Raw genomic sequence first — 24,238 nt, forward strand, 5'->3', positions numbered from 1 at the left:
CTTACCCAGGCTTAATTTCCTGCAGTAGAGACGTGGACACATCCTCTGGCTGATGTAGTAACACCATGGACTCAGGATATCCCTTTGCACAACCTATATCTGACAAAGTCACACTATTTACTCAGGCTCTCACTCCAGAAGTAAATCCTTGGTCAAGGCCTGAGGCTGATACAGTCACACCATGGATCCAGGTTGAATCTGCAGAAGAAAATGCCTGGACAGAGGCTGGTTCTGAAACATGCACACCATTGATCATGGAATGTAAACCCTGGATAGAGACTGTATCTGATATAGTCACACCAGGAACCAAGTATGATTCTTCAGAAGCAAAACTTGGGATACTGCCTGAGGCAGGTACATTTGAACTGTGACTCAGTCTGAATCTTCAGCAGGAATTCCCTGGACAAAGGCTGTACCTATTGCAGTCACACAGTGGACCCAGCCTGAATCTCCAGCAGTAAATCCCTGGACACAACCTGCAGCTGACACAGTCACAAAGTAGACACAGACTAAATCTCCATTAGTAAATATGTGGACTCAGGCTCCATTTCCAGTGGTAAATACCTGGACACAGTCTGAATCACTACCAGTAAGTATTTTGACAGAAACGGAATCCCTAGCTCTAAATCCACCAATACAGCCTCAGGCTAGGACAGTCACATTGTGGATTCAGGCTGAATCCCCATCAGTAAATTTTGCATACAAGCTGTAGCTTCCAGAGTCATACCATGGGCCCAGGCTGAATATTCAGCAGTAAACCCACTGACACAGGCTGTAGCCAATGCACCCACACTGTGGACCCAGGCTGAATCTCTAGCATCGCATCCCTGGCCAAAGTCTATGGTGAATACAATCACAGAATGGGCCCTGGATGCATTTGCAGAGACCGTGTTGGGGGCTCTACACTTTCAGCGCGTGAGCTCGTGTCTCTTTCTCTGACTGCGGCCGGGAGCCCCTCTGTCAGATATCCCACCTCGCTGCCTGTCTAAAGCGATCACATCCTCCGGTCCCTATGCCCTTCTCTCCTGGCACGTCTCTGCCCGGTGCCGCTGGGGGCACATTCTCTCTGTGTATCACACAGAACCTGAAGGAGGTCTGCCCCAGGTGACACTGGCAGGGCCCCTGGTTTCTAGGTCAGGCTCTTCGGTGTCACCTGGCCAACCCGTTACCAGGGGGTCAGCGGACCTACAGCCGAGCGGTAGGCTCGGCCAACACAGAGCTACCGAGAGGAACGGAAAGGTAGCCTTGTCCTTGACGAAGTCAGTGAGACCCCGACTGGGCAGAGGGCCTCCCGGCGAATGAAGAGGGTGTTGCTTTCTGCACCAGGGACGGGTTGACGCTGGCCCCCGGGGCAGGCAAGATTCCCAGGGTGGCCATCAGGGTGGGGGCTCTGTGCATGTTTAGCAGTAAACAGCAGGGCAGACAGGAAGGGAGCCCACCTCCTCTTTTCAGCCTCTCCTTCAGAGCCTAATTTCTTCACCCAAGTGCTGCGTCCACCTTCAGGACATTGTAGCACACACGTAGTCACGACCTGGTTCCCAGTGGCCTCCCACAGCTGCCTGAGGGGGAAAGAGAAACCAGCTGAGGACAACACCTACAGAGCAAAGGGAACCCTGGAGCACCTCTCTAAGCAGGCGACCTGGGGACGCACGAACCAACCTGACAGCTGAGGGAAGAGGAAAGCGTGTCCCAAGTCGGCTGGGTCCCTAGTACCTTGTCTTCCTGTATGGTGCCACAGACAGGGGCACGGGGAATGGAATCGAGCCTGCGTGCTCCCCACGGTCAACCTGTCGAAGGCAACCGGGAGGAAACAGCACACAGGTGCACGTGACTCAGCTCCCACTGCGCCCACTTTCAACCACACCGTCCCGTAGGCAGGGCAATCGTTCCAAGAACAACCCGTGGAGCTAAATGTGCACATGGGCTACATCCACAGAGGGGAGGCGGGGACAGAAAACAACTGGAACAGTAAACAAGGGGGCGCTGACCAAAATCCTTTCTCCTGGAAACACGTACGTGTAGAGTTCTGCTCAGGTACCTGCCCGTGTGTGGTGTGTGTGTGGGGGGAGTGGGGGGGGCACGTGTGTGCACGTGCGTGCTCAGAAATAGGCACGACTACTGTCATGCATGCGTGGACGTTGGGATGGACGCGGGGACGTGGAAAAGCTTAAAGAGCTCAGAGAACGTACGTAAACTGTGGGCCAGTTGAAGCCCCCAGGCCAGGGAATCCAGCCCAGAGATCCCACCCGTGGAGCAAAGTGTAAGTGGCATCACACGCCAGCACCCTCGACCAGGGGCTGAGACTAGAGGGAGGAAGAAGGCACCTGTGGAAGGACAGGGAGGATGCAAAGTACATGAGAATCACAAAGGGCCCGATGCCCAGGCCCAAAGAGGAAAGACCCACCCCCCACCCCTCCAGCCCCACTCCCATCCCAGCTACAGCCACCTTTATCTCCTTCTCCAGTGCACGAGCAACCTTTCCCCCACCCCTGTGTAGGCCCTTGAGAAACACCTGGCCTTTTTTCCGTAAGGTTTGGCACACCGACCCACACCGAGGCATAACCGACTGCCTCACACTGATTTTGCTGGTTTAAGACATCACTCTAATGTTCTGACAACCCTTGTGGCTCAGGAGTATGGCCGTGATGGCTTAGCTGGATTCTACCCCTGCTCCCCTGTCCCACAAGACTGGGGCGAAGGGCTGGGCTGGGATGTGATCTCATTTGGAAGGTGGACGAGCGCAGAACCACTTTCACAGGGCATCCTTAGGGTCGGCAAAATTCACATCCTCGGGTTGGCAGTGGTGAAGGCATGCATGCGTGCGTGGTGGCCCTCGACTGGGTGCAGTCCTCAGCACCTCAGTGTGTGCGCACGTGTCCAAATAAAGTTTCTGGCGTTCCCCAGTGCCACCAAAGCGTGTCGTCCCTCTCTCGGTCTCTCAAAAGACAGGATGGCCAAGTCAACTTCGTCTTGTGCCATGTGTCAATGTCCGTTCCCGGAGGGACGCTTGTCACCTTATGTTGGCTAGCAGAAAGGCAATTTCTGCCTGCCACTCAAGCGTTTGAAAGGCACTATGCAAACGTGTGGTCACACAAAGTCTGAGAACCCGTGGGTGCCAATCACACACGAGGAGAGGTCTTTTGGTGCCAGGCAAGGTAGAAATATTTGAGAGTTTAAGCATCCAGAGGGGATCCCAGGAGAGTGGGCCACAGAGGGAGGGAGCAGATACATACAGAAACAAGAACGCGCACGCACACACCACACACACACACACACACACACACAAAGACAGAGGGGAGACAGACAGACACTCAGACGGAGCTCTTCACTGCGTGGCTTTTCTGCTCTTGAGCAAAGGAATTCAAGTCGAGCAAAGAGCTGGGTTTGCCGGACACTCCCCTCTCATGCCACAGAGCTTCGGGCTCTCTGTCCCCTGGAAGAAAAGTATCCAGCAACTTCGGCCACCATGCATTTCCTTGTACATTTTCTGAGAGTTCCCAGTGCTTAAAGGTCCCGAGGCAAACCGGATTCTGATTTCCTGATTTTGGAGCGGGAACTCCTGGCTCCAACTGGCACAGGCCACATAGGTATCACAGGGCACCCGGGCACCCCAGACGCAAGGCCGGAGGCCTCCGTGGAGGCCAGCTCCTTGTGGAACCTGGGCTGCTAAGTCCGGGGGGCAGAAGGGGTGTTTTGGGGGACCCGGCAATCCCGGAGACCGCCCTGTTTCCACAGGGCGAGGGGCGAGGCAGCCGAGGGTGACGCCCACTGTCCTCACCCTGATTGGTTGTGATGGGGCCGAGCGGCCTGGGCGCGGCTTGGAGCTGCTTCCTGCCACCTGGACACGCATGCGTGGTGTCCAAAGCTCCTGTGCATGCGTTTCAGCGCTCCTCACCGCAGAGGCTCCTGGGAACGATTCAGTCCGCAGCGAAGCGTGATTCTAGTCACTGAGCCTGTGTGGTGCTCGGCCCACGTGCTGAGCTTCCAACTGCCGCACCTTCGCCGCTGCCCCAGCTCCGAGCCAGTCCGCATGGGCAGTGAGGCGGGACCCGGGGTCGTCCTAGGTGTGGGAGGGGGTCCCCAGGTGTGGTGCGGGAGGTGGGTAGCGTGCTGGCCCTAGCTGATGGATGGGGCGAGGAGGCCGCCATCTTTATCGGGGAGGTGGTGCGCCAATGCGCGGCCCTGTTGGAGGGAGAGGTGGCGCGGATCATGGAGGTGTTTTGGCAGCCTGTGGAGGACATGATGGAAGAGGTGGAGGTGGTGCCGGAGAAGCAGCAGCAGCAGGTGGTGGCGGAAGAGCAGGAGGAGAAGCCCCAGGAGCAGGGGCAGGAAGAGCCAGGGCCGTCGCCTAAGAGCGCCTCGCTGGAGGCGCTGGAGGCTCTGGAGGTCTTGCAGTTACAGCTGGAGCCTGTGAATCGGGAGTGCAGCCGACAATACTTTCGTCTCAAGCTCACAACACTTCGGAGGCGGAAGCCTTATCTGGAACACAGAAGCACCATCATCCAGAGCATCCCTGGCTTCTGGGTCAAAGTTGTATCCTTAATTTTGTATTTGAGAGACCACGTTGTGGCCGGGCTAGTGCAAGGGGTACCTAACGTAGCGGGCCGTTTGGGTACCAAAATGTATCCGTTGGATTGTGCATTGTGGGCACACTCAGGGAAATGTGATCCTGAAATTGTGGGGGCATGCTGATTTTCTGCATAGCAGGAAACAAGACTAGGGCTTTAGTTGCAGAGGTCCAAAAAGGTATTGTCATTAGTACCAGGGCCTCTTGAGACACAAGAGTTGTCTTGTGCACAGGTTCTTCTTGGAATAACCATCAGGGAAAACGGAGGTGAGAGTGGGGAGTTATGAAAGCGCATCCTAGTTAGAGCCAGGAGTGTTTGCTGTGCGGAAGTAAGCTTGTTCTGTCCAGATGGAGATCAGGGCCTCCCTCTCAGAATCGGAGGCTCCCTGTTTTAGTGCACAGATATGCACACCCCGAGGGGCTCATTGTTCCTTCGTGCAGTCTGTATTGAAGGAATAGGACTAGATGCTAGTGGGGCCTTGAGATCAGACACTCCCAGGCCGCTGTCCAGGCTCGCTCTGTTCTCCCAGCCCTTTCACCTCCGGCATCTAGAGGCTCCTTGACGTAAAGCAGTTTGTGAACCACCCCCGGATGTCGGCCATGATTAGCACCCAAGATAAAGACATGCTTAGCTACATGACCAACTTGAAGGTCAGGCAGGGGAGGAGAGGCGAAATGATTTATCCTGGAAAACAGGAAAGAGCAGGTCTGCTGGAGAGAGATTTCACCCTCTGCCTCCACTTTGTCCCGGCAGGTGGAGGAGCTCGCAGATCCCAGTGATTACCGCAAGATCATGTTGTTTTTCCGGAAGAACCCCTATTTCCAGAATGAGGTGGTTGTTAAGGAGTATCTCATTGAGGCCACTAGTAAGAGACAGCTCCCTGGATCGTGGGGGAGGGCAGATGGGGTGAGGTGAACTTGAAACGTGATTTAGGCCCTTGTCCCACGCTCCTTTTCCCACAGGATATAGGGCATCTCATCTCGCTCCAATTCAGTGGCACCGTCATTTTGAAGAGGAGGTGTATAGCCGCAGGCACAGCAACAGCAGCCTTAACTTCTTCAACTGGTTCTCTGACCACAGCTGTGTAGGATCTAGCAGGATTGCTGAGGGGGGGTGCCTCTGGGCCTCCTCAGCAATGGCGATGTTCTTCGGCTGGTCGGGGGGAGGGGTGTGGGCCTGGCCTGGCCTGGCCTGTCCCGACCGGGCCCCTTTCCCCTACCAGATCATCGGCGAGGACCTGTGGACCAATCCCCTGCGCTACTACCCGAGGGAGAAAGGCCCCACCGGGACAGGTCACCAAGAGGAGGACAGGTGGGTAAGGAGCCCAGGGGCTGGGCGCTGAAACGAGTAAGCTGGGTCGTTTATTTCACTCATGGAGGAGTTGAGGCTCAGAGGCATACAGTGACACCAGGGCGTGAGGGCGTCAGGGTGCGACAGCACATCTGGAAAACTGCAGTGCAGGACTGGTTCTGACTAGGGAAGCTTTAGGCGAGTGAAGCAGCATGAGAGTCAGAGTCACTGAGATTCAAAGGTGCACGTCTCTGAACTGTCATTCCATGGCCATCAACCCCACCCTCAGGCCTCCTGTACCGCCCCCTTAAATTTGGGCTTGCCTCAGGTTCCCCCCACCACCCCGTTTCCACAAAGGTGTGTGAGTCCCCTTTGTGCAAAGCCTTACCTCGTTGTCCCATCATTTTTTTCTGTTTTGATCATCACCGTCATCTTTTACTTTTCTTATGCATCTCCTTCACCTGCCATGGCTATTGTGAGAACAGTGGCCATTTTGCGTCGATTATGAAGAAAAGTTTTTAATATGCGGTTGGAGGAAATGTAAGAGATCACAGGGGATGTGACTCTGTCTCCTGGGCAGGGCCTTAAAAAGTTAAAGCAGTCTTTAGCATTGTTCAGAGATGTTGGGTTATTATATGTGTGCCTGTGTGTGTTTTCAAAGGCACTCCCGATCTTGAGATGCGTGTGATGGAGCATCACCCTTGACCTAAGAAGCTGCTTTGGGTGAAGGCGAACGGTCAACGTGGTTGTCGTGCACACGAAGAAACGAAGAGAGGTCTGGTGGTGAGACGTACAGAGAGGGAGACACCAGTAAACCTGGAATAAAACCGGAAGATAAATAAGCAGCATCAGTTGTATGTGTTTGTGTGGTGTTTGTGCAGGGGCTCAGGGTAGACACATCAGCCCCAGGCAGGCTTCTCAGTTTGCTGCCTGGGAATTACCAGGCCATGGAGAGTTGTAGAGGTGGGGGGAAATCATACTTTGGGATTGCATCAGAGGATGCAGTTCTGCCTGTGGGATGGGGGTTGGGGAGGAAGGAGAAATAAGAGAAGGACTGGTTAACTGGGGCCTGTCATTTTTCCAAGGGAAATGCGGAAGTTCAAGGAAAGGGCCTGGTGAGCAAGGGCCTGAGATTGAAATGCTGGAAGTTAATTTTGTTGGATAGTGGTCCTCCATGTATCCTCCCTGTTGCATATCATCAGACACTTTAATGGGATACAATGGGGGGAAGCCTTAGCATTTAATTCACTGTTGGACCGGATGCCCTTCTAGTGCATATGAACACAGGGTCTTTTGCTGAGACAATTAGCCCCTCAGGGCTAGGGTTCCAGACAACATCTCAGGACATGGGGGTATAAGGTGTATGGAGGACATCTGGGGAGGTGAGGGAGACATGGGTGGGAAGGCAGTGAGGATGTTAGTGTGCTCTGGCAAAGGTGACCAGGGGAAAAGGTAAGTTTGCTGGGAAACGGCTAAGCAAACAAAAACGGAGTCCCTCACATCTGAGTGAGCTCACGTGAACTCTGTTCTTTTTTCCGGGGGACTCAGTTTGGGTACAAAAGGGCACATGGGGGGGGAGTGGGGAGTTGGGGATGTTAAACAGGCAAGTGCCAGGCCACCCAGCTGTGTGCTCTCTGTCCCGTGATGGCAGAGTGGTTAATATCCCTATTTTCAGACAGGCTTAAGCCCTCTGCCCAAGGCCCGCTTCAGGCCAGGTCCCCAGAAAGTAAACATTTTTCTCATGAACAGTCTGGTAGAGGTGTCCCATCCTCGCTGAATGGCTGGGCACACCGTGTTTCAACCACAAAGGCACTGTCCTTCTTCTGGGGCCTTGCCAGCAGTCTGTGCCCCTGAGGCCAATGGGAAGACCTAGAGCATACCGAGCTCACCCAGGAAGTGGTGAGCACTTCGGGTGCTCCTTGCCAAGTGGCTGGCTGCTTCCCAGAAGCACGTCTGTCTCTGGACCAGGCAAAGGACAGACTCTGCCACAAACGGAGCAGGGAATGTTCAATGTTTGTCCCCCCAGTGTTCTTCTCTCTTCCCAGATACAGCGGCTCCAGCACAGGCGTCCCTGAGGGTGGCATATTGACAGTACCATTTCCGTCCCACATGTTGAGCTCTCGCTCAACGACTTTTGGTAGAAGAGCCTTCTCCCAAAAGCCCCACCTCTTTCCAGGACGAGGGTTTGACAATCAAAGTTCATGGAGTCACGGATGGCCCCTTCAAAGTGCACTGAGTTAGATCGCCTGCTCAGTGTCAGGTTTTGTATTTGAACATCTACATCCCAGCTATGCCCCTTCTACAGTGGAGACATCCGAAGGTCTAGAAGGCGAGGCTTGGCCTTTGCCCGCTGCTGTCCCCACAACCACCCCACAGACACTGTGGAAACAGGTCTTCCCAGCTTCTCGCACTGTACACCTCAAGGAACCCTTGGGGCTTCCACATGCTGGTCCCTGTCTTTCCTGGTGCTGGTAAAAATAAACTATGCTCTGATAACCCTGCAGTGGGAGTGGGACAGCATACTGGTGCGTGGTCTTAGGCAACCTCAGACGGGGCTTGTTCTAAGGACTCCAGGATATTTATCCACATCCAGAACATTTAGTAAGGTCTTGCAAAGGACTTAATCACCAAAGCAAAGGTTGGGACAGGCTGTTTCGATACACATGCTCTGGGTTGCTGTTACTCACTTATTTGTTAAGGTTTGTGTCTCTGAGTTGGTCTGTGCCTGCGTTCCACCCTTTCCTCCATTCCTGCATCAAATGCTTCCACCACCTTGAACTGGGACTTTTTTGTGAGTTCCGTTGTCTTTGTGAGCAACAAGAAATGCTTTATTGCAGGTGGAGTTAGCAGTGACACACATTTGGAAACAGAGGAATAGGCATGCCCTTGTGGCAAATCACCGACAGACAAGAATATCTTGGTGGAGGTGAGAATATCAATTACGGCCCCCAGAGGGTGATGAGGACATTGAGGGAATGCATTTGCCAGGGAAGCTTCCAGGAGGAGAACGTTTGGGGTTGACTTGTTAGTGTTTTGTAAACACTAGTGCAGGAGTGAAGGAAGATGACTCTTATTCCTCCCCATTTTATTCTTGCGTTGGTCATTAAACCGACATTATGTGGGCACAATTTCTTCATGAGTTTTAATAAAGCATCACCCGAACGATAGGAATTGGGGCTAGTCTTCCTGTGAAGAGAAAAGTTGTTAGAGAATCCTTGCCCTCGGTGACCTCCTATGACCCAGTGAGAGGGGGTGCATGAACAAAATACGGGCATACCGAATAGAAACTCGTGGACCAAGCACCTCACCCAGAGGATCAGGTGGTGCTGAAGGAAGGTGAGGGCTTCAGGAAGAGAGAGGTATGAGTAAAGGAAAGTGTGATGTGCAGATTCATGAGTTTTGCCATACCTGAAGAGTGTGAGGGGCATGATTTCTTGAAATACTTGTCCTGCCCCTTTCTCTCCTGTCTCCACCTGGGACTGCAAATACGTAAGCCTCGGATTGCTCAGTGGAGTCTGGCAAATCATCTAGGCTGTTACATTTTCTGCATTATTTTTGTTCTCTTTCTGCTCCTCAGCCAGGATGATTTCAATTAACCTGACTTTAGGTTTTGTGATTCTTCTGCCTGCTCAAACCTTCCTTTGAAGTCTCTACTGAAGGTTTTGATTCACATGCTGTGGTTTTTCAGCCCATAATTCCTATTTGTTTCTGTTTTAAATGTCTCTTTGTTGAGAGTCTCTATTTCGCTAGACCTTGGTCTCCTGGTTTCTTTAGTTCTTGCTCCATCGTTTCCTTTGTCAGGTGAGCATAGGTATGACTCTTGATTGAATGTCTGCCTACAGAGTTAAAGTACTTGGTTTCCTCATGCACAGTTTCTATTAATTTGCTTATCTGACCTGTGATGGGGCAAATACACACTTGTTTCATTGCATGCCTTGTAAGTGGTGTTGAAAACTGGAGATTTTGAAGTTTGGAATGCAGTAAATGGGGAGAAGGTTCTTCTCCCTCGTATTCATGTGTGGCTGCTGGTTGTAGTTGATCCTTTCCGTTACTATGCCGAACTATTTTTGGTTAGACGGCTTTCTTTGCCGTGTGCTGTGTAGTCACTGGTGTTTCTGTTCCACTATGTGGGTGGACACAACCGATTATTATTTTTTTAAACCGCCGGGGTGCTGGGTCAGGGGGTTTGGGGAGGTAGCAAGGAAACACAAATTTCAAAAACCACTCTCCTGGTCTCTGCAGATTACCTTGGGGCTGGGTGCACAGCTTCATCACCGTATACACCATTTTCATTTTCCCAAGTTTTCCCACCCAGTACACCTGGAGACTAAAGATCAGCCAGAGGTGAAAACTTAGGGTCTCCTCAAATATTTTCTGAGCCAGTGAATGTGTGTGACCTTGTCTAGCAACACAGGGACGGGCAAATTTCTCCTTTACCCCTGTTGAGGTCCTTTTGGCTCTCCTAATAATTATGTGGACACAAGACAGATTAACAGGAAAAACAAACCAATTTAATTCATGTACACAGAGGTTTCAGAAATGGGACCGCCTGAAGTGACCAAAGCCCGCTGAATGTATTTAGTTTTGGACAAAGAAACATTTTTGTACATTCGACAAAACAAAGAGGCTTGTGCTTGGGCAAGCAGCCTAATGAAGAAGTGTCAGCGTTCGTTTATCCAGTTTTCTTAGCCTTGAATTTCCTAACTGTGGTGACAAGGATGCTTTCTAGCCTCCTGCCATAGGGAGGATACCGTCACATGGATTTAGTTCGCACTTTGGGGGAAGGCAGGGAGCCAGAGTATTTTTGTTGTGGTTTTCAATCATTTCCCCTCACTGACCGTTTCCCTGGTAGCCTCCGTTCAAAATAATCAACATGCCGGTGAGGCATATCTTGGGCTGCCCGCTCTGAGCCCCAAGGATTCCCTCCTCTGCAACTTCCCTTGATGTTTCACAAAGAAAAGGCTAAGGTGATGGCTGTGGAGAGCAAAACTGGTTGAGTAGCTCAGTGCTAAGAGATCTGCAAAGGGAGAAAAGAACATAGGTTAGAATGAGGATGAAGAAAAACAGAAAAGAACAAATCAAATCAAAGTACATTTCCCCAAACCCTACCGAAACAGTTCCCCAGTCCTGGGAAGACATCAGTCCAATAAAACGGCTTTGCTTCATTTATGTGACGAAAGCATTTCCTTCACTTTTAATAAGTTGGAGACTATTTTTCCCATTTGATTTACGTAGAAGCAGTTATTTTCCACCGATGATTGCATAATCTCATCCTCGCCGAGCAGTCAGGATGTCCAGAGCAAGTCCATTTTGGAGCACCACTGATGCTAGGCTGTTAACTTCTGACTGAAGTATTTTCACACTTTGCATAGGGGAACTGAACTCTTGTTCCACTACCATGGAGAGTTAAGATGGCTGTTCTAATTCATAACCTCCATAGCTTGGGAATAAGATCCTGAACAATGAAAAGAAGTTGGAGTTGTGATACCCAATGGATTGTCTGTGCCTTCCCTGCTGGCACCTTTACGGGACACAGTTTTATGAACAAAGGAGCCCAGGTTTGTAATTTGGCTGCATTTAGGGTGGAGTATTTGGTGACAGAAGGAGCCAGGTATCCAAATCCCCAGGGCTTCCCTGGTGGTGCAGTGGTTGAGAGCCCGCCTGCCGATGCAGGGGACGCGGGTTCGTGCCCCGGTCCGGGAAGATGGCGCATGCCGCGGAGCGGCTGGGCCCGCGAGCCATGGCCGCTGAGCCTGCGCATCCGGAGCCTGTGCCCCGCAACGGGAGAGGCCACAACAGTGAGAGGCCCGCGTACCGCAAACAAACAAACAAAAATGCTACGAGCAAAGGAGAAATACCTTCAAAATGATGGAGTTAATTCATCCATTTGTTCCCTTATTTTAAAATATGTATAAAGGTTACTAGGCATTAGGTATAACAAGAGGAAATGTCTCCTGTCCTCACAGTGAGCACAGTTCCTTGGGGGCAAAGGCAACCTCTAAAGTGTCAACTAAAATTGATGTGATCTATGGGAAGTAGAGGAAGAAACCAGCCTGGTTCAGTGAGGGAAGCCTGTGCAATTTCAGATGGAATAATTTTGAAGTGACCCTAACAGTATGAAGTGGTTTTACTTGAATAAAAGAGAGGGACGACCCTCTCTATTAACATTCTATTTTTACAATACCAACAGAAATGTAAACTAGGTTATTTCTAGTACTGCTCTGACGGACAGTCTTATTCTGAGGGTTCCACATTGACTTGCGCTTCAACTCCTGTCTTCAAGGCTCTCTGGGGAGGGGGCGTGCTCACCGTGCCCGGGGGATGCCCCCAGATGCGGGACCACCCGGCTCTTCCATCTTCCTTGGGAAAGCCTGGCCTTCACCCCAGAATCCCACATTGTTCAGAGACTTTGTGCTCATTAACTTCTTAATCTGGTCCATTCTAATAACGCAAAGCAGTTTTACTTAATTATTATTCTGAAAGTCCAGTTAAGAATTTAATCATTTCTAAACAAATCACTTAAATACTAGTGGGACTAACCATGGTGCAGCACTTAACGAATTACTTGGTCTCTCTCTGTAGGAATATTATTTAGTCAGAATTGGACATCTCCTTTCTCTCAGCCAGCCCTCCTCTTAAACGACAATGGTTTTAAAATTCCAATTTTATGACGTAGTTTACCACTCTGCACTGGCATTGTAAGAGGCATTTTCTAAATTAAGTGTCTGAGGTCTTTTCCATGCCTCTCAACTCGGAGACTCAGAGTTAGAGCTTATGGGTAGATGTACGATCGTATACTGGATATTTCGGAGAGACAGTCCTCCAAGATTTCTACTAAAGTGCACCTGTTTCTTTGGACAACTGGAATTGCCCTCCTCTACTTCTGATAAGTACTACACCCTATTAATTTTATATATTTAAACATTTTCTTCCTCCTATACTGAGTGTTAGCTGGAAGGTAGGAAACTCGCTCCTGATTTAGGAAAAGGAGACATTCTAGTCCTATTCAGTGCTCTATAACTTGTCCTAAAATTTCCATCTCTGTATCTATCTGCCTTTCTAAATACCTACCTATTTTTTTCCTTTTCCTCCTTCTTCTCCTCTTCCTCCTTCTTGTCTCTTTCTCTGTCTCTGTCTTTGTCTCTATCTCTCTCTCTCTCTCTCTCTCTCTCACACACACACACACACACACACACACTCCTCATGTATATCTGGGGAAGATGCTGATGAGATTGCTATTCTTTACAATCCCTAAGTCCGTAGAGAGGTCAATCTTTAAAAGACAGTGTGCGATCTCTCCTTTGAGAACCTGATACCCTTCTGGGAAAGCAGTACACTTGCTGCTTAGCAGTGATGAGATGTCCCAGGAGCTACTAAAACCTGACTCCTGTGTTTTTTCTTGAGAAGTTTAATCATCAACACAATTGCTAATTCAAACCCTGTAAGTTGTCCCTCATTTTATGTTACAGGAATGTTCAAAGCCAATAAATTGAAGTCGCAGGTGCTCCACTCTCAGAGTTATTAAACATAAAAACTCTTTTATGTCCCTGAAGAGTCTGCTGAATTCATTGTACTAAATACTTGCTTGCAGTCCTGGAAATGAAGGGCAAAATTGTATCAATTGGTGGGTGTCGATTTGTGAGTCCAAGTCCATTTATCTGGTAGAAAACTGATCCTGTCTTTATTTAAAGTCTTAATATCTTGTTCATCATGTATTCTGCATCACTTCTGAGTTTTTAAAATAGTGCATTAAATATTATTCACCTCGATTACTGAATGTTTTTGGTGCACCCCTAAATTCTGTATTCAATGTAACAGCCTCACTTGCCACCCTGTCCCAGTCCGGCAGGACAACCTGACGTTAGTTTAAGTTCTGAAGTGATTGAGGACTTCACTCTTGCTTTTCTTTTGCTTTGTTTTTTTACATAGTAAGTAGTGTTAAAGGTATGAACACGATAAATCGCCACTAACAGAGAAATATCGATAGAGACGTAAAATGTGTCCTTGCTTTTATGTGCAAAATATCCAAACCCTGGATGGGTATATTCTGGTCCATCTCAGTTTTTTGGTGTACATTTAAGTTTAACCACGTTAAAAATACTGATAAAAAGTAGCAAGTTGCGATAAAATACAAATGAAGTGAGTCAATGCATTAAGGGCATATTCCAGCTTTATCGCACTCTATCCACATGATCCCAACACCTTTAAACCTCAGCCATGCCATCCCCTTGTGGGGACAATACATATCAATTTTGTGAAGCAGGTTTTCATCCACAATAAAATAAAAGCAAGCGTAATGAGGTAGGAAGTGTGGACTAGGTTATATTTAAAAAGAGAATATGAGTACGTTACAATCTGTGATGTACAAAGTTCTATAGGTATTAGTCATTAGTTTTTCAGTTTTCACACCAGAGGTAAAACCTGGAGGCAGTGGCTGTGCCCCCGTCAGGAGTGTGGCGTGTGGACTCTACTCTCTGAGTTACTCCAAGCCCACTCAGCCTGGTCACCCAAGGATCCACGCATGAGACCACCTGCTTGCTTTTTGTTTCTTGTCTCCATGGCTCAGTGCTTTACTGCCAGAGAGACACGGGATTCCTCCTTTTCTTTTTCTGCTTCACGGAGACAATTGCCAGTGACAGAAACCCAGGAAAACTTAGCACAAAGCACAAAACCGAGTCTAAAACTCCCAGAGGGGAACTTTCTAAAAGGCCATTAAGTTTCCTAAATGATAACATAAGTGTGAAAAACCTCATAGGTTGGTGCTTTCCGTTTCCTGACATGTAAAAATGGTAATAATCATCATAGCCAGTGAACGACACTGACAAATGACACTCCTATAGTCTCTCTTAGTTCTAAGCTCATTCACATGTGTCGTTTCACCTTTGTCCTCACAAGGAACTTGTCAGATTTCCATCTCAACGTCCTCATGCGAGTGAGGATAATGTCAAAAAACTTACAGAGAGACTGTGACTTACTCGAGATCACCAAAAAGAAATCTGAATTTAAGGTTCCTGTATCTTAGTCCTTTTCTATTCCAACCATGCCTCGCTGTTTTACTTAAAATTACGTTCATTTAAGTAACTGCTTCAGTAAAATGAAATGTTACAAGACTAGGAACCTTTGTAGGCCAGGTTACACAGTGCTCTAAACACTTAACCTACGTTATGGTTTGGTCTGACCATTACAAATTCCGTACACTGCGGGCTTCGTTCTGGAGGTGTAACTTACACACAGCTTACATTAGCGTCAGGGGTACACGGTAATGCCTCGACGTCGGTATACACTGTGAAATCACCACCAGAATAAGCCTAGTTAAAGTCTGTCACGACACACAGGTGCAGTTTTCTTCCTGCAGTGAGACCGTGTTTCATTCAGTGTTACTGAGAAGTAACTGACGTCCGCCACTGCGTTAAGTCTACGGTGTGCGCAGCACATGGTTTGATTTAATGGTGAGAACCGCCCCGTAGAGTTCCAAGACTACGCAGCACAGTATTGCTAGCCGTGGTCACTGTGCGGGACATCACATCCCAGGGCTTATTTCTGTCACAACTAGAAGTTTGCACCTTCCGACCCCTTTTCCCCTATCTCCTCCACGCCCCGCCCCCACCTCTGGCGACCACCACTCCGTTCTCTGCATCTAGGAGCTGGTTTTCTGTCTGTCTGTGGCCTGGATCCCACGGAGAAGAGAGGCCGTGTGCTGTTTGTCTTCGTCTGGCTACTTTCACTCACCCTACGGCCCTCCAGGTCCATCCGCCGTCACACGTGGCGGCACGCCCTCCTTTTTCACGGCTGAGTGGCACCCATCGTGCGCGCGTGAGCGCCCCTCCTCTGTATCCGCTCTCCGCTCACGGACCCGCAGGGGCCCCCGACGCGCCTACTGCGAAGAGCGCTGGGGTAAATGCGCCGCTGCAGACACCTGGCTGAGTCGGTGCTGACCCTGAGGGTTTGCCCAGCCCCGTCAGTGGCCCCAGGGGCACGGTCTCGTGAGCACCAGACTCCGGCTGACCCTCAGGCGGAAGCTCTGCACGGAGGCAAATGTAGGCAGTCCTGTGGGACCTCAAGCCTCAGCCCCTTTGGCCACCAGGGCCCGGCCGTGTCCCCCGGTGGCAGTTAAAACTGGGGCCACAGCCACTGACGTAAATCCGGGGTCACTGACGTAAATCCGGGGGTCAGCGACGTAAATCCGGGTTCAGCGACGTAAATCCCCGGTCAGCGACACAAATCCGGGGCCTCAGACATAAAACCGGGATCAGTGACGTAAATCCGGGGGTCACTGACATAAAAACTGAGGTCACTGACGTAAAACCGGGCCCCCAGAGGTAAAGCCGGGGCCTCAGCCGTAAAGCCGGCGCCACGGACGTAAAACTGGGGTCACTGATGTAAAACCGGGGCCTCAGACTTAGAAAAACCGGGGCCTCGGACGTGAAGCCAGGGCTGCAGGCGCCTGTCAAGCCCAGGCGGAGTCCCTGGTGTGCTGGGCGGCGCGGGGGCCGCAGGAGGCTCGGCTCTGACCCCGAGGACACCAGGCCGCCGTGTGCGCCTCAGGCCACAGCCCTGCCCCTCCGTCGTCTCCGGGTCCCCAACGCCGCGCAGCAGCCAGGCGATGAGTCCCCAGGCCTCTGAGAGCGGCTTCCGGGGGCCTTGTGGGCCCGGCCCTGGCGGTTCTCAGAGCTAGGGGTTCTGGGGCTGCACGCGGGAGGAGGTCTTAGAAGTCCGGGTGCCGCGTGTGGGGTTCAAACCCTGCTCTTCAGGGAGCATCCCCGGGTTATGGTGAGCCCGCGTCCCAGAGTAGGCATCGCTCAGCCGGGTTTCGGGGGTTTTCAGAGGAAGTAGTTCCAAGTGTAGCGTAGATCCCGTATTTGCGGGGTGCAGGGGAGCGAGTTCAGCATCCTCCTCGGTCCCCATCCTGAACGTGAACCCTGTGGTTCTCATTTACCCGACATTACAGATCAGGAAACCGAAGCCCAGAGAAATTCCGATTTTCGCTCGTAGTCACTCACGGTGAACAGGGACTCGTGGACTCAAGAGTCAGGCAGCCCAGGACCCCATGCCATCCTGCCTCGCAGGAAGCTGCGCAGACACTCACTGCTTCGATGCAGTGCGACTGCATTCCTGCTCATGCACCGGTCTGCACAGGGGCTCGCGCAAAAACCACAGACTGGGTGGGTGGTTTCCAGGCCAGAGGCGTGTTTCGTCGTAGTTCTGGGAGCTGGAAAGCTACGATGGAGGTGTTGGCTATTGTGGCTCGTGATGAGGGGCCCCTTCTTGGCTTGTAGGTGGGTGGCTGCCTGCCTATTGCTCACGCGACCTTTTCCAAGTGCAGAGGAACAGAGAGAGGGGTGTCTCTCCTCCGCCTCTTACCGTCTTAGGGCCCCACCCTTACGAGTTCCTTTAATCATAATCACCTTCTAAGAGCCCTGTCTTCAGACACTGTTGCCTTGGGTGTTAGGGCTGCAACATAAGAGTTTTCGGGGGACACAGTTCCGTCCCGGGCATATTAGCAAGCACAAAAATAAATGATTACTAGATATTTGGAACCCTTTGCAATTCTATGCTTTATGTTTCTGAGGGGCTGCACTGTCTTCCTTTCCATATGCATATTAATTTCTCATTGCTTCTGTAACAAACTACCACAAATTCGGTGGCTTAAAACAACGTAAATTTATTATCCTGCAGCTTTAGGGATCAGAGGTCTGGAGTCAAGGTGTTGGCAGGACTTTGTTCCCTCAGGAAGCTTCAGAGAGCGTGCGCTTCCTTGCCTTTTCCGGCTTCTGGAGCCGCCCTGCATTCCTTATCCTGTGGCTCCTTGCCCCACGCAGTGTCTTCTCCACACTGCGTCTCTCTGACAGTCCTCTTCTGTAGTCGGATCTCCCTTTGCCCTGAAGGACAGTTGCCATTCTGCTGGGTCTGCCTGGCTAATCCAGGGCTCTGCCATCTCAATATCCTTAACTTAGTCACATCTTCACTTTTACCACGTAACATAATGTATTCACTGGTTCCAGGGATTTGGATGTCCATGTCTTTGGGGGGCCATTACTTCGCCTGCCACGTGGTGAGTACTACATTGAAGCAAACTGCTTTCTAATATCATTATGCTATGCTAATCAATAAATTACTAACTTAATATTCTAAAGTTGGAGTCACATATGTTTCAGCTTACTAAAGTGGCAAATGGTAGGCACACCTTGGAAGACACACTTACAAGGAGATATTTCAGTTTCTCATATAATTAGCCTATTTTCCTTGGAAATCAAATCAGGACTTGCCAGTTGTTGAAATGGACTATCACCAGAATCATTTAATTTCTCAATAATTTAAAAGTATGTGGTGAACTAACATGTGCTTAAAGATCCTGAGTCTGAGTAAACAATTTGTTAAGATCCCTTCTAAAATTCTTCTCATGGTTTCCCGAGGATACAGATAGATGGTCAGTTATTTTCTGCAGCATTCCTTCTCTGATATGGGATATACCTGGGAAGCATCTCTTAGGGTTAATGTTGAAAGTGTTGCTTATTTATTCTAAGTATTCTGCACCTATTTCTAACAAAACACTTTCCTTTGAATTCTGTGTCAGTTTTATCTTCTTCAGTGTACTTGAAAATTGCCAGGTAAGTCCAGCAACTTCATCAGCCTTCATCCTCCTCCTTAAGAGTAACGAAAGGAAGGATTCTTACTTAATTTGGGGAGTACCCTTCGGGGAATTTCATTGGCTAGGTTATTATGTAAGTGGATGAAAGATATTACATGAAGATTGGCCATTGCCCAACTGGAGGAAAGAAAAGAGTTCATCGTAAGCCTGCCTTAAGGCCTTCAAAAGAAAACTACTAGGTACCTATAACCATAGAGAGTGAGTCATGTCAGAGAATCTCATAGCTGAGATTCGTTTGTTTGTTTGTTTGTTTTCCTTGAAATCTGCACTCCCTGCCCGCAGAGGGAAGTCTGTACTTGTCGGTGAGGCATCAGGGTCGTTCTCAGTAGGTTTTCAAAAATATTGGATTTAGGAGCCGAATCACTTGCCTCCTCCCCATGCCCCCAGCACCCCTCACCCCTGCTCCAGAGTCTTCTCGGTGCCTTCCTGATATTCAGCACTTAGCCCCTCTCTTGATTTTTAGGAAAACTCTGGGTTAGTTCTTAAACCCCAAATGTTTAAACCGAGCCTCCTCTGTCTAGCTCACCCCCAGACATCCTACAGATGGTTTTGTTTTGCTTTTGGTCCCAAGTCTGTGGTCCTTGGACACGTGCTCTTGGTGACCAGTTATCTGGTCCTTCATGTTTCAAGCTCCATTAATATCTCATTTGCAGAAAGCGCCATTCATAACTAGGTGTCATAAATGATTAACTCCAACAGATAGTCATGGCTATCTGATACATACATAATTTTTTTTTAACATCCTGAATCTCATTCTGATGAAGAACAGTAAATAATTCAGGTCCCATGGTCGAACGTTGAGAGTGAGCTCAGTTAGATGAATGAAGCTTGAAGATAAATACAATTCCATTAACAGAAGTTTATAATAATGATTTATCTAAACGTCTATTTGAAACGAAACAAAAAGCACTTGGGGTGGTGTCAGCAGGAAGTGCATATAGAATCGCAAAGTCAGTTCTGGGCCCCTCGGCTCTTAAACACGTGCAGCCCATCGACAGAAGCAGGAATGTAGAGATATCCACGTTCCTTTCTCGATCCTACTCTGAAGTCAGCAGGGTGGGATGCATGGCTGAAATTTTGAGGATGCTTTAAATGTTGAGTAATCTCCGTACATCTCATGTCTTCTTGGTCTTTGTCATTTGTTCTCAAAATGACAAAATTTCTTCTCATTTGCAACAAAATACGTACTTCTGGTAAATTGTGATGTACAGTTGATGCTCGTTAAGCACCATAGGATTGATTGTAGGGTTACAAATCAGTTTTGGATTAGGCAAATTCCTATACAGGGATTCGGCAGGTAGTGAGCATCAGCTGTGATTGGTGAATCTCTATGACCACGTTTTCTCTTTGCTCTTGTGTGTGCTTATACGCTCATTTATATGAGGGTTTATCACTGACTCTTAGGGAATGATAACGGTGCTGAAAAACATGGATGTGGAACTTGGAAGGCATCCACATGACACAAGAAGTCATTCAGACCCAACTATTAGAAAGAGTGAGTGGGCTCTCAGCAGAATGGCGAGAAATAAAATGAAAAATTGCACTTGCTGCAAAATAATATCTACCGGTCATTCATCAGACACTACGAGTGTGATGTGACAGTGTCACGAGTAACCTGGGTTAAAGAGACGATGAGCGACCTGGGTAGCTAGTGCATCTCAGATAAGCAAACTTTGGAGATTAAACAACAACCATGTTTTTGTTGTAGCTCATGACTTTGCGGGTTAGGTGTTTGGAGAGAACTCAGCTGGGCCCTTGTGCTCCACTTGGCACTGAGGGAGGTCTCACAGCGGTGTGCAGATGGCAGATGGGGTCTGGAGGGTCCAGGGCACTCAAAAGTCATTTGCCCTGGTAAGTGGATGGAAGTCTGGATTCAGCTGGTAATGCCCACCCGAGAAGATTCCAAGAGGCCCCAAGGATTCCAGGGTTCCAGATGCTGTCAGATTTCTGTGATGTAGACTTGGAGACCCAGAATGTCCCTTCAGTTGGTCAAGCAGCTCAGCGCAGAGAGGAATGTAGCGCTCTCTTTCTCTCTCTCTCTCTCTCTCAGTTGCAGAAAAGGCAAAAAGTGCACCCCGTGAAGTTATCCTTTCTACCCTTCAAAGTACCTGTAGTGAACATGCTGTACTTCTGTTGACTTCTACACCCCAAACCAATTAGTGGGCAATACATTTATTTTAATGTATTTTAAAAATATCTTCTTAAATCAGGCTTGTTTGCTCATTAATATTTATTTTCTTAATCTAATCACCTAGGGTGAAAATGGAAACTATAAAAAGAAAGGAAATGTAGCTGTGATGTGCAAAAAATAGTATCATTTCCTTAGAAAAGTCCAGAAAGAACAAATAAAAGTTAGCCTCAGTATCAATTAGAGAAGAAAGAATTTTAATTCATGCATGTTAATTGTTTATCACCATTGTAATTGGTAAAGTTAGTTGAATATCAATATTTTATTTATTGATAGAAAGATGAAAGTCAGAAGGTAGAAACATTTGGAACAGCGTTTTTTCATTTTTCGTTTTTTAAACTCCTACTACTGACTGAGGCTATTAAGGGCTTAAAAAAAAACTAAGCTTATAAATGGAATGGATTTTTCTGTGTACTAACTTTTAAAAAATATTTGGTGTCATACAATTTTTATAAACTACCTTTATAGTAGTGCTAACAAGTCAATAGCTGGAGTCTTTAGTAGTTAGATCCCATATATTCTGTTGAATTTAAAGTTGTCAGTGTAAGAAAGTTATGTGTTGTAGTGACAGTGAATTAACTGTGGGGATTCTCAGATCTTTTAGGTGGTTTTCAGGCATGGAGACACAAATAATATATTAAGTAAACGAAAAAACGAGGTTAAGTTAAATGACAAGAGAACTAAGCCAGTAAAATCAAGTTTCCCTGCAGAAGAGTGTGCTCAGCAGCCAGCCAGGAGAATCTGTGAATAGGAAACACATGCACAAGCTTTTGCGTCACCATCGAGGCCCCTCCCCTCGGTAGATGTCGGTTATGTGGGATCCTTCAGTTTTAAACCCAGGAATAAGCTGTAATAAAACATTAATGAAAACCAGTTTGATAAAACAGTAGAGAATTATTATTTGGTTTCTATCATGACAACTTCTCTTACCACAGCAGCGTCTCATATTTTTTGTCTTTATAAAGTTTTGCATGTGTGTAAAAGTAACCCACGCTTATCATAAAATGTAAATGTTGTAAACGTCTGTAACACAGCCAAGTGGAAGCACCACGTGACACTAGAAACAGAGGAGTCCCATCGTCAGTAGTTTGTACCAGGCTCGTGTTTAGTTCCTTTTGTAACGACAGTCATCCCCAGAGTCAGCCAGGGGTCCAGGGTACTGAAAGGAGGGAGAGCTGCCCTGGAGGAAGGGGACCTGAGTTCCACTTGACTCTCTGTCTTATACCTGCTGTAAGTATGTGGTGATTTCCTGTAAAATGTACTTAGCAGCACCTGAAGTGATGATTCTCGAGTCCTGATCAAGGTCCTTTACCCTCTGAAGTGTCAAAGAGGCCCAGTGAATGGTCTCACCACCCAATGCTTTCTCCACATAGCAGAGAGAGACCTCTGAGGACCACCTTCAGCTGCCAGCAGACAAGATGCAGAAGACTTTTAACAGACTGACTGAGACACCACCATTGTCCAGTGGTGGCAGCAAGATTTTCTGTGTAGAAGGGTTTAGGGTTGGTATTCTAGGTGGAGCATAGGGGCCAAGGGATGTGAATCAAGCCACTTCTCAGCAGATCCATTGTATTTCACGTAACTGAAGTGTTCATTGCACATAACTTCTAAGGAGTTGATGGAATTACAGGAGGAAGGACCCCATACCCACCCACACCCATCTACAGCTGTAGAATCTAAAGACCTAAAGTAGAGATATATATTTTAAATTTGAGATGAGGCACATTAGTGTATACACAGGATATTCAGTACAGATTGAACATTGTTTTGGTGTGAGTAATGCTATCCACATGGGGCTCTGGGAAATTTTGAGCACAGGGGTATTTGAAGTGAACGAGACCACGCTACCAGAGCAGACAAACCCATTACATTTCCCACTGTGTCCTTTCTACTGTGTAATTCACCTCTCTTTTCTTTCTTAGAAAAAAAGGCAAGGCTGTTAAATTTTATTTTCATCATCAAACACAAGTTAGTTCCATTGGCCTAGAATAAGTGACATCTCAGATAGGTAGGGAGAAGTTATTTGTTCAACCACTATGCTTAAAATGTAAAGTCCTGCGTTTCTGTAGGAAAAAGAATTAAGTCAGGCTCCAGAATTGGGACTTAATTTCTCACCGATCAGTAGGCAACCACATAGGTGGGATCAGCTCGTGAACACTTTGAATCAAACATCATTTCAGAGCTGGGACTTTTTTTTTTCCATATGTGGGACTAATTAGTATATGGGACTAATTTCCATATACTGTCAAGGGCATTGGTGTGTAAAAACTTGGGGAGTATTGGTAGCTGCATGCATTCTGATAAGGTGGGATTGCGGGCAGTGGGCAAGAGAAAGGCTGAGAAGAAGGTAAGCAGGAGTAAATCACAGAGGGTTTCATAGGTTTCAAGAGTTTCTATTAGAGTCTGCGGACAGCGATTCAGAAATTGTGCTGTGTTTAGGAATCAGCTTGTTAATTAAATGGTGCCTCCAGGGTTTCCCTTTAAAGAGTCTAATGAAGTCGATCTGGGGTAAGACCCAGAAATGGCTTTATACTCTTTGAAGGATATATGTTAGTGGAAAGGAGCTAAAATTTGTATAATCCTGGTCACATAATTTTACATGTTATGGAGCAGAGGGCTGATCCAGTGAAAATATAGATGAAGGCACAATTATATAAGATTTGCCTGTGATAACGTCTGTCAGAAAACAGTGTTCCATGGGTGTCTTGCATCTCTGCACTTCTTGTGAGCAGAAACACCAAGCGCCTTTTTTCTGCTCTATTTTTAAGGAAATTTCTGTAGAGAAAATCCTTGGAAAATAGATGCGGTGTCTCCTTCCAGAGTAGAAGGCAGGTTTTCCTGCTGTGGCGTGCAGTAAAGAGAAAGTGTCCCTTGAGATGCTGAGCAGGTCTGCTTCCAGGTTGGGGTTTCCTAACTGTAATACATGCCCACTGTGCATGCCGCAACTGCCTGAGCCGCCTCCGCCCCCAGGAACACGCCATGCATGCTACTGCACCAGCTAACTGTAGCTTGCAGCTAGGATAAAATCTTTGAAACGTCACAGTACTTGACGTGTGCTGCTGGGTTTTCATCCTACTTGTAGTTTGTTGAGCTGCTTTGATCTTTACGTTAATTTTTAAATTAATTTGAGAAGACTTGGGCCATTACTACAAAATATTTTTCTGCTCCCTCCTGCCCTCTTCTTCTGAAACTCCTATTTCACTTGTATTGGAGGGCTTGGCACTGAGGCTCTGGTTGTGTTTCTTTTTCCTTCAATATTTGTTTTCCTTTTTTAAAATTTTGACTGGATAACTTCTGTTATCTACTTTCAAGTTCACTGCTTATTTCTTACACCATCTAAACATCTGACGTTAAGCCCATCCAATAATTTTTTCATTTCGGTTGTTGTACTTTCAACACTAGAATTTCCCTTTGGCTCTTTCTTCTGCTTTCCATTTCTCCCTTGATATTTCTTATTTGTAGAATCATTGTTAGTTTATCATCCGTTAATATTCGGAACATATTTATAATTGCTGTTTTGACATCTCTTTATACTAAATCCAA

At 48.0% G+C, this 24,238-nt stretch overlaps 1 protein-coding gene across 1 annotated transcript; it reads left to right on the forward strand.

The window, feature by feature from the left end:
• The first annotated feature begins 3,874 nt into the window (after positions 1-3,874).
• LOC132594647 (testis-specific Y-encoded protein 3-like) lies at positions 3,875-16,481 on the forward strand. Its single transcript, XM_060293139.1, has 7 exons — positions 3,875-4,037; positions 4,085-4,533; positions 5,141-5,218; positions 5,322-5,433; positions 5,531-5,674; positions 5,789-5,879; positions 16,256-16,481. The coding sequence occupies exons 1-7, from the start codon at positions 3,875-3,877 to the stop codon at positions 16,479-16,481; spliced, it is 1,263 nt and encodes a 420-aa protein (XP_060149122.1).
• Positions 16,482-24,238: the final 7,757 nt, after the last annotated feature.

The sequence above is a fragment of the Globicephala melas genome, chromosome Y, assembly GCF_963455315.2.
Source record: "Globicephala melas chromosome Y, mGloMel1.2, whole genome shotgun sequence".
NCBI classification, from domain to species: domain Eukaryota; kingdom Metazoa; phylum Chordata; class Mammalia; order Artiodactyla; family Delphinidae; genus Globicephala; species Globicephala melas.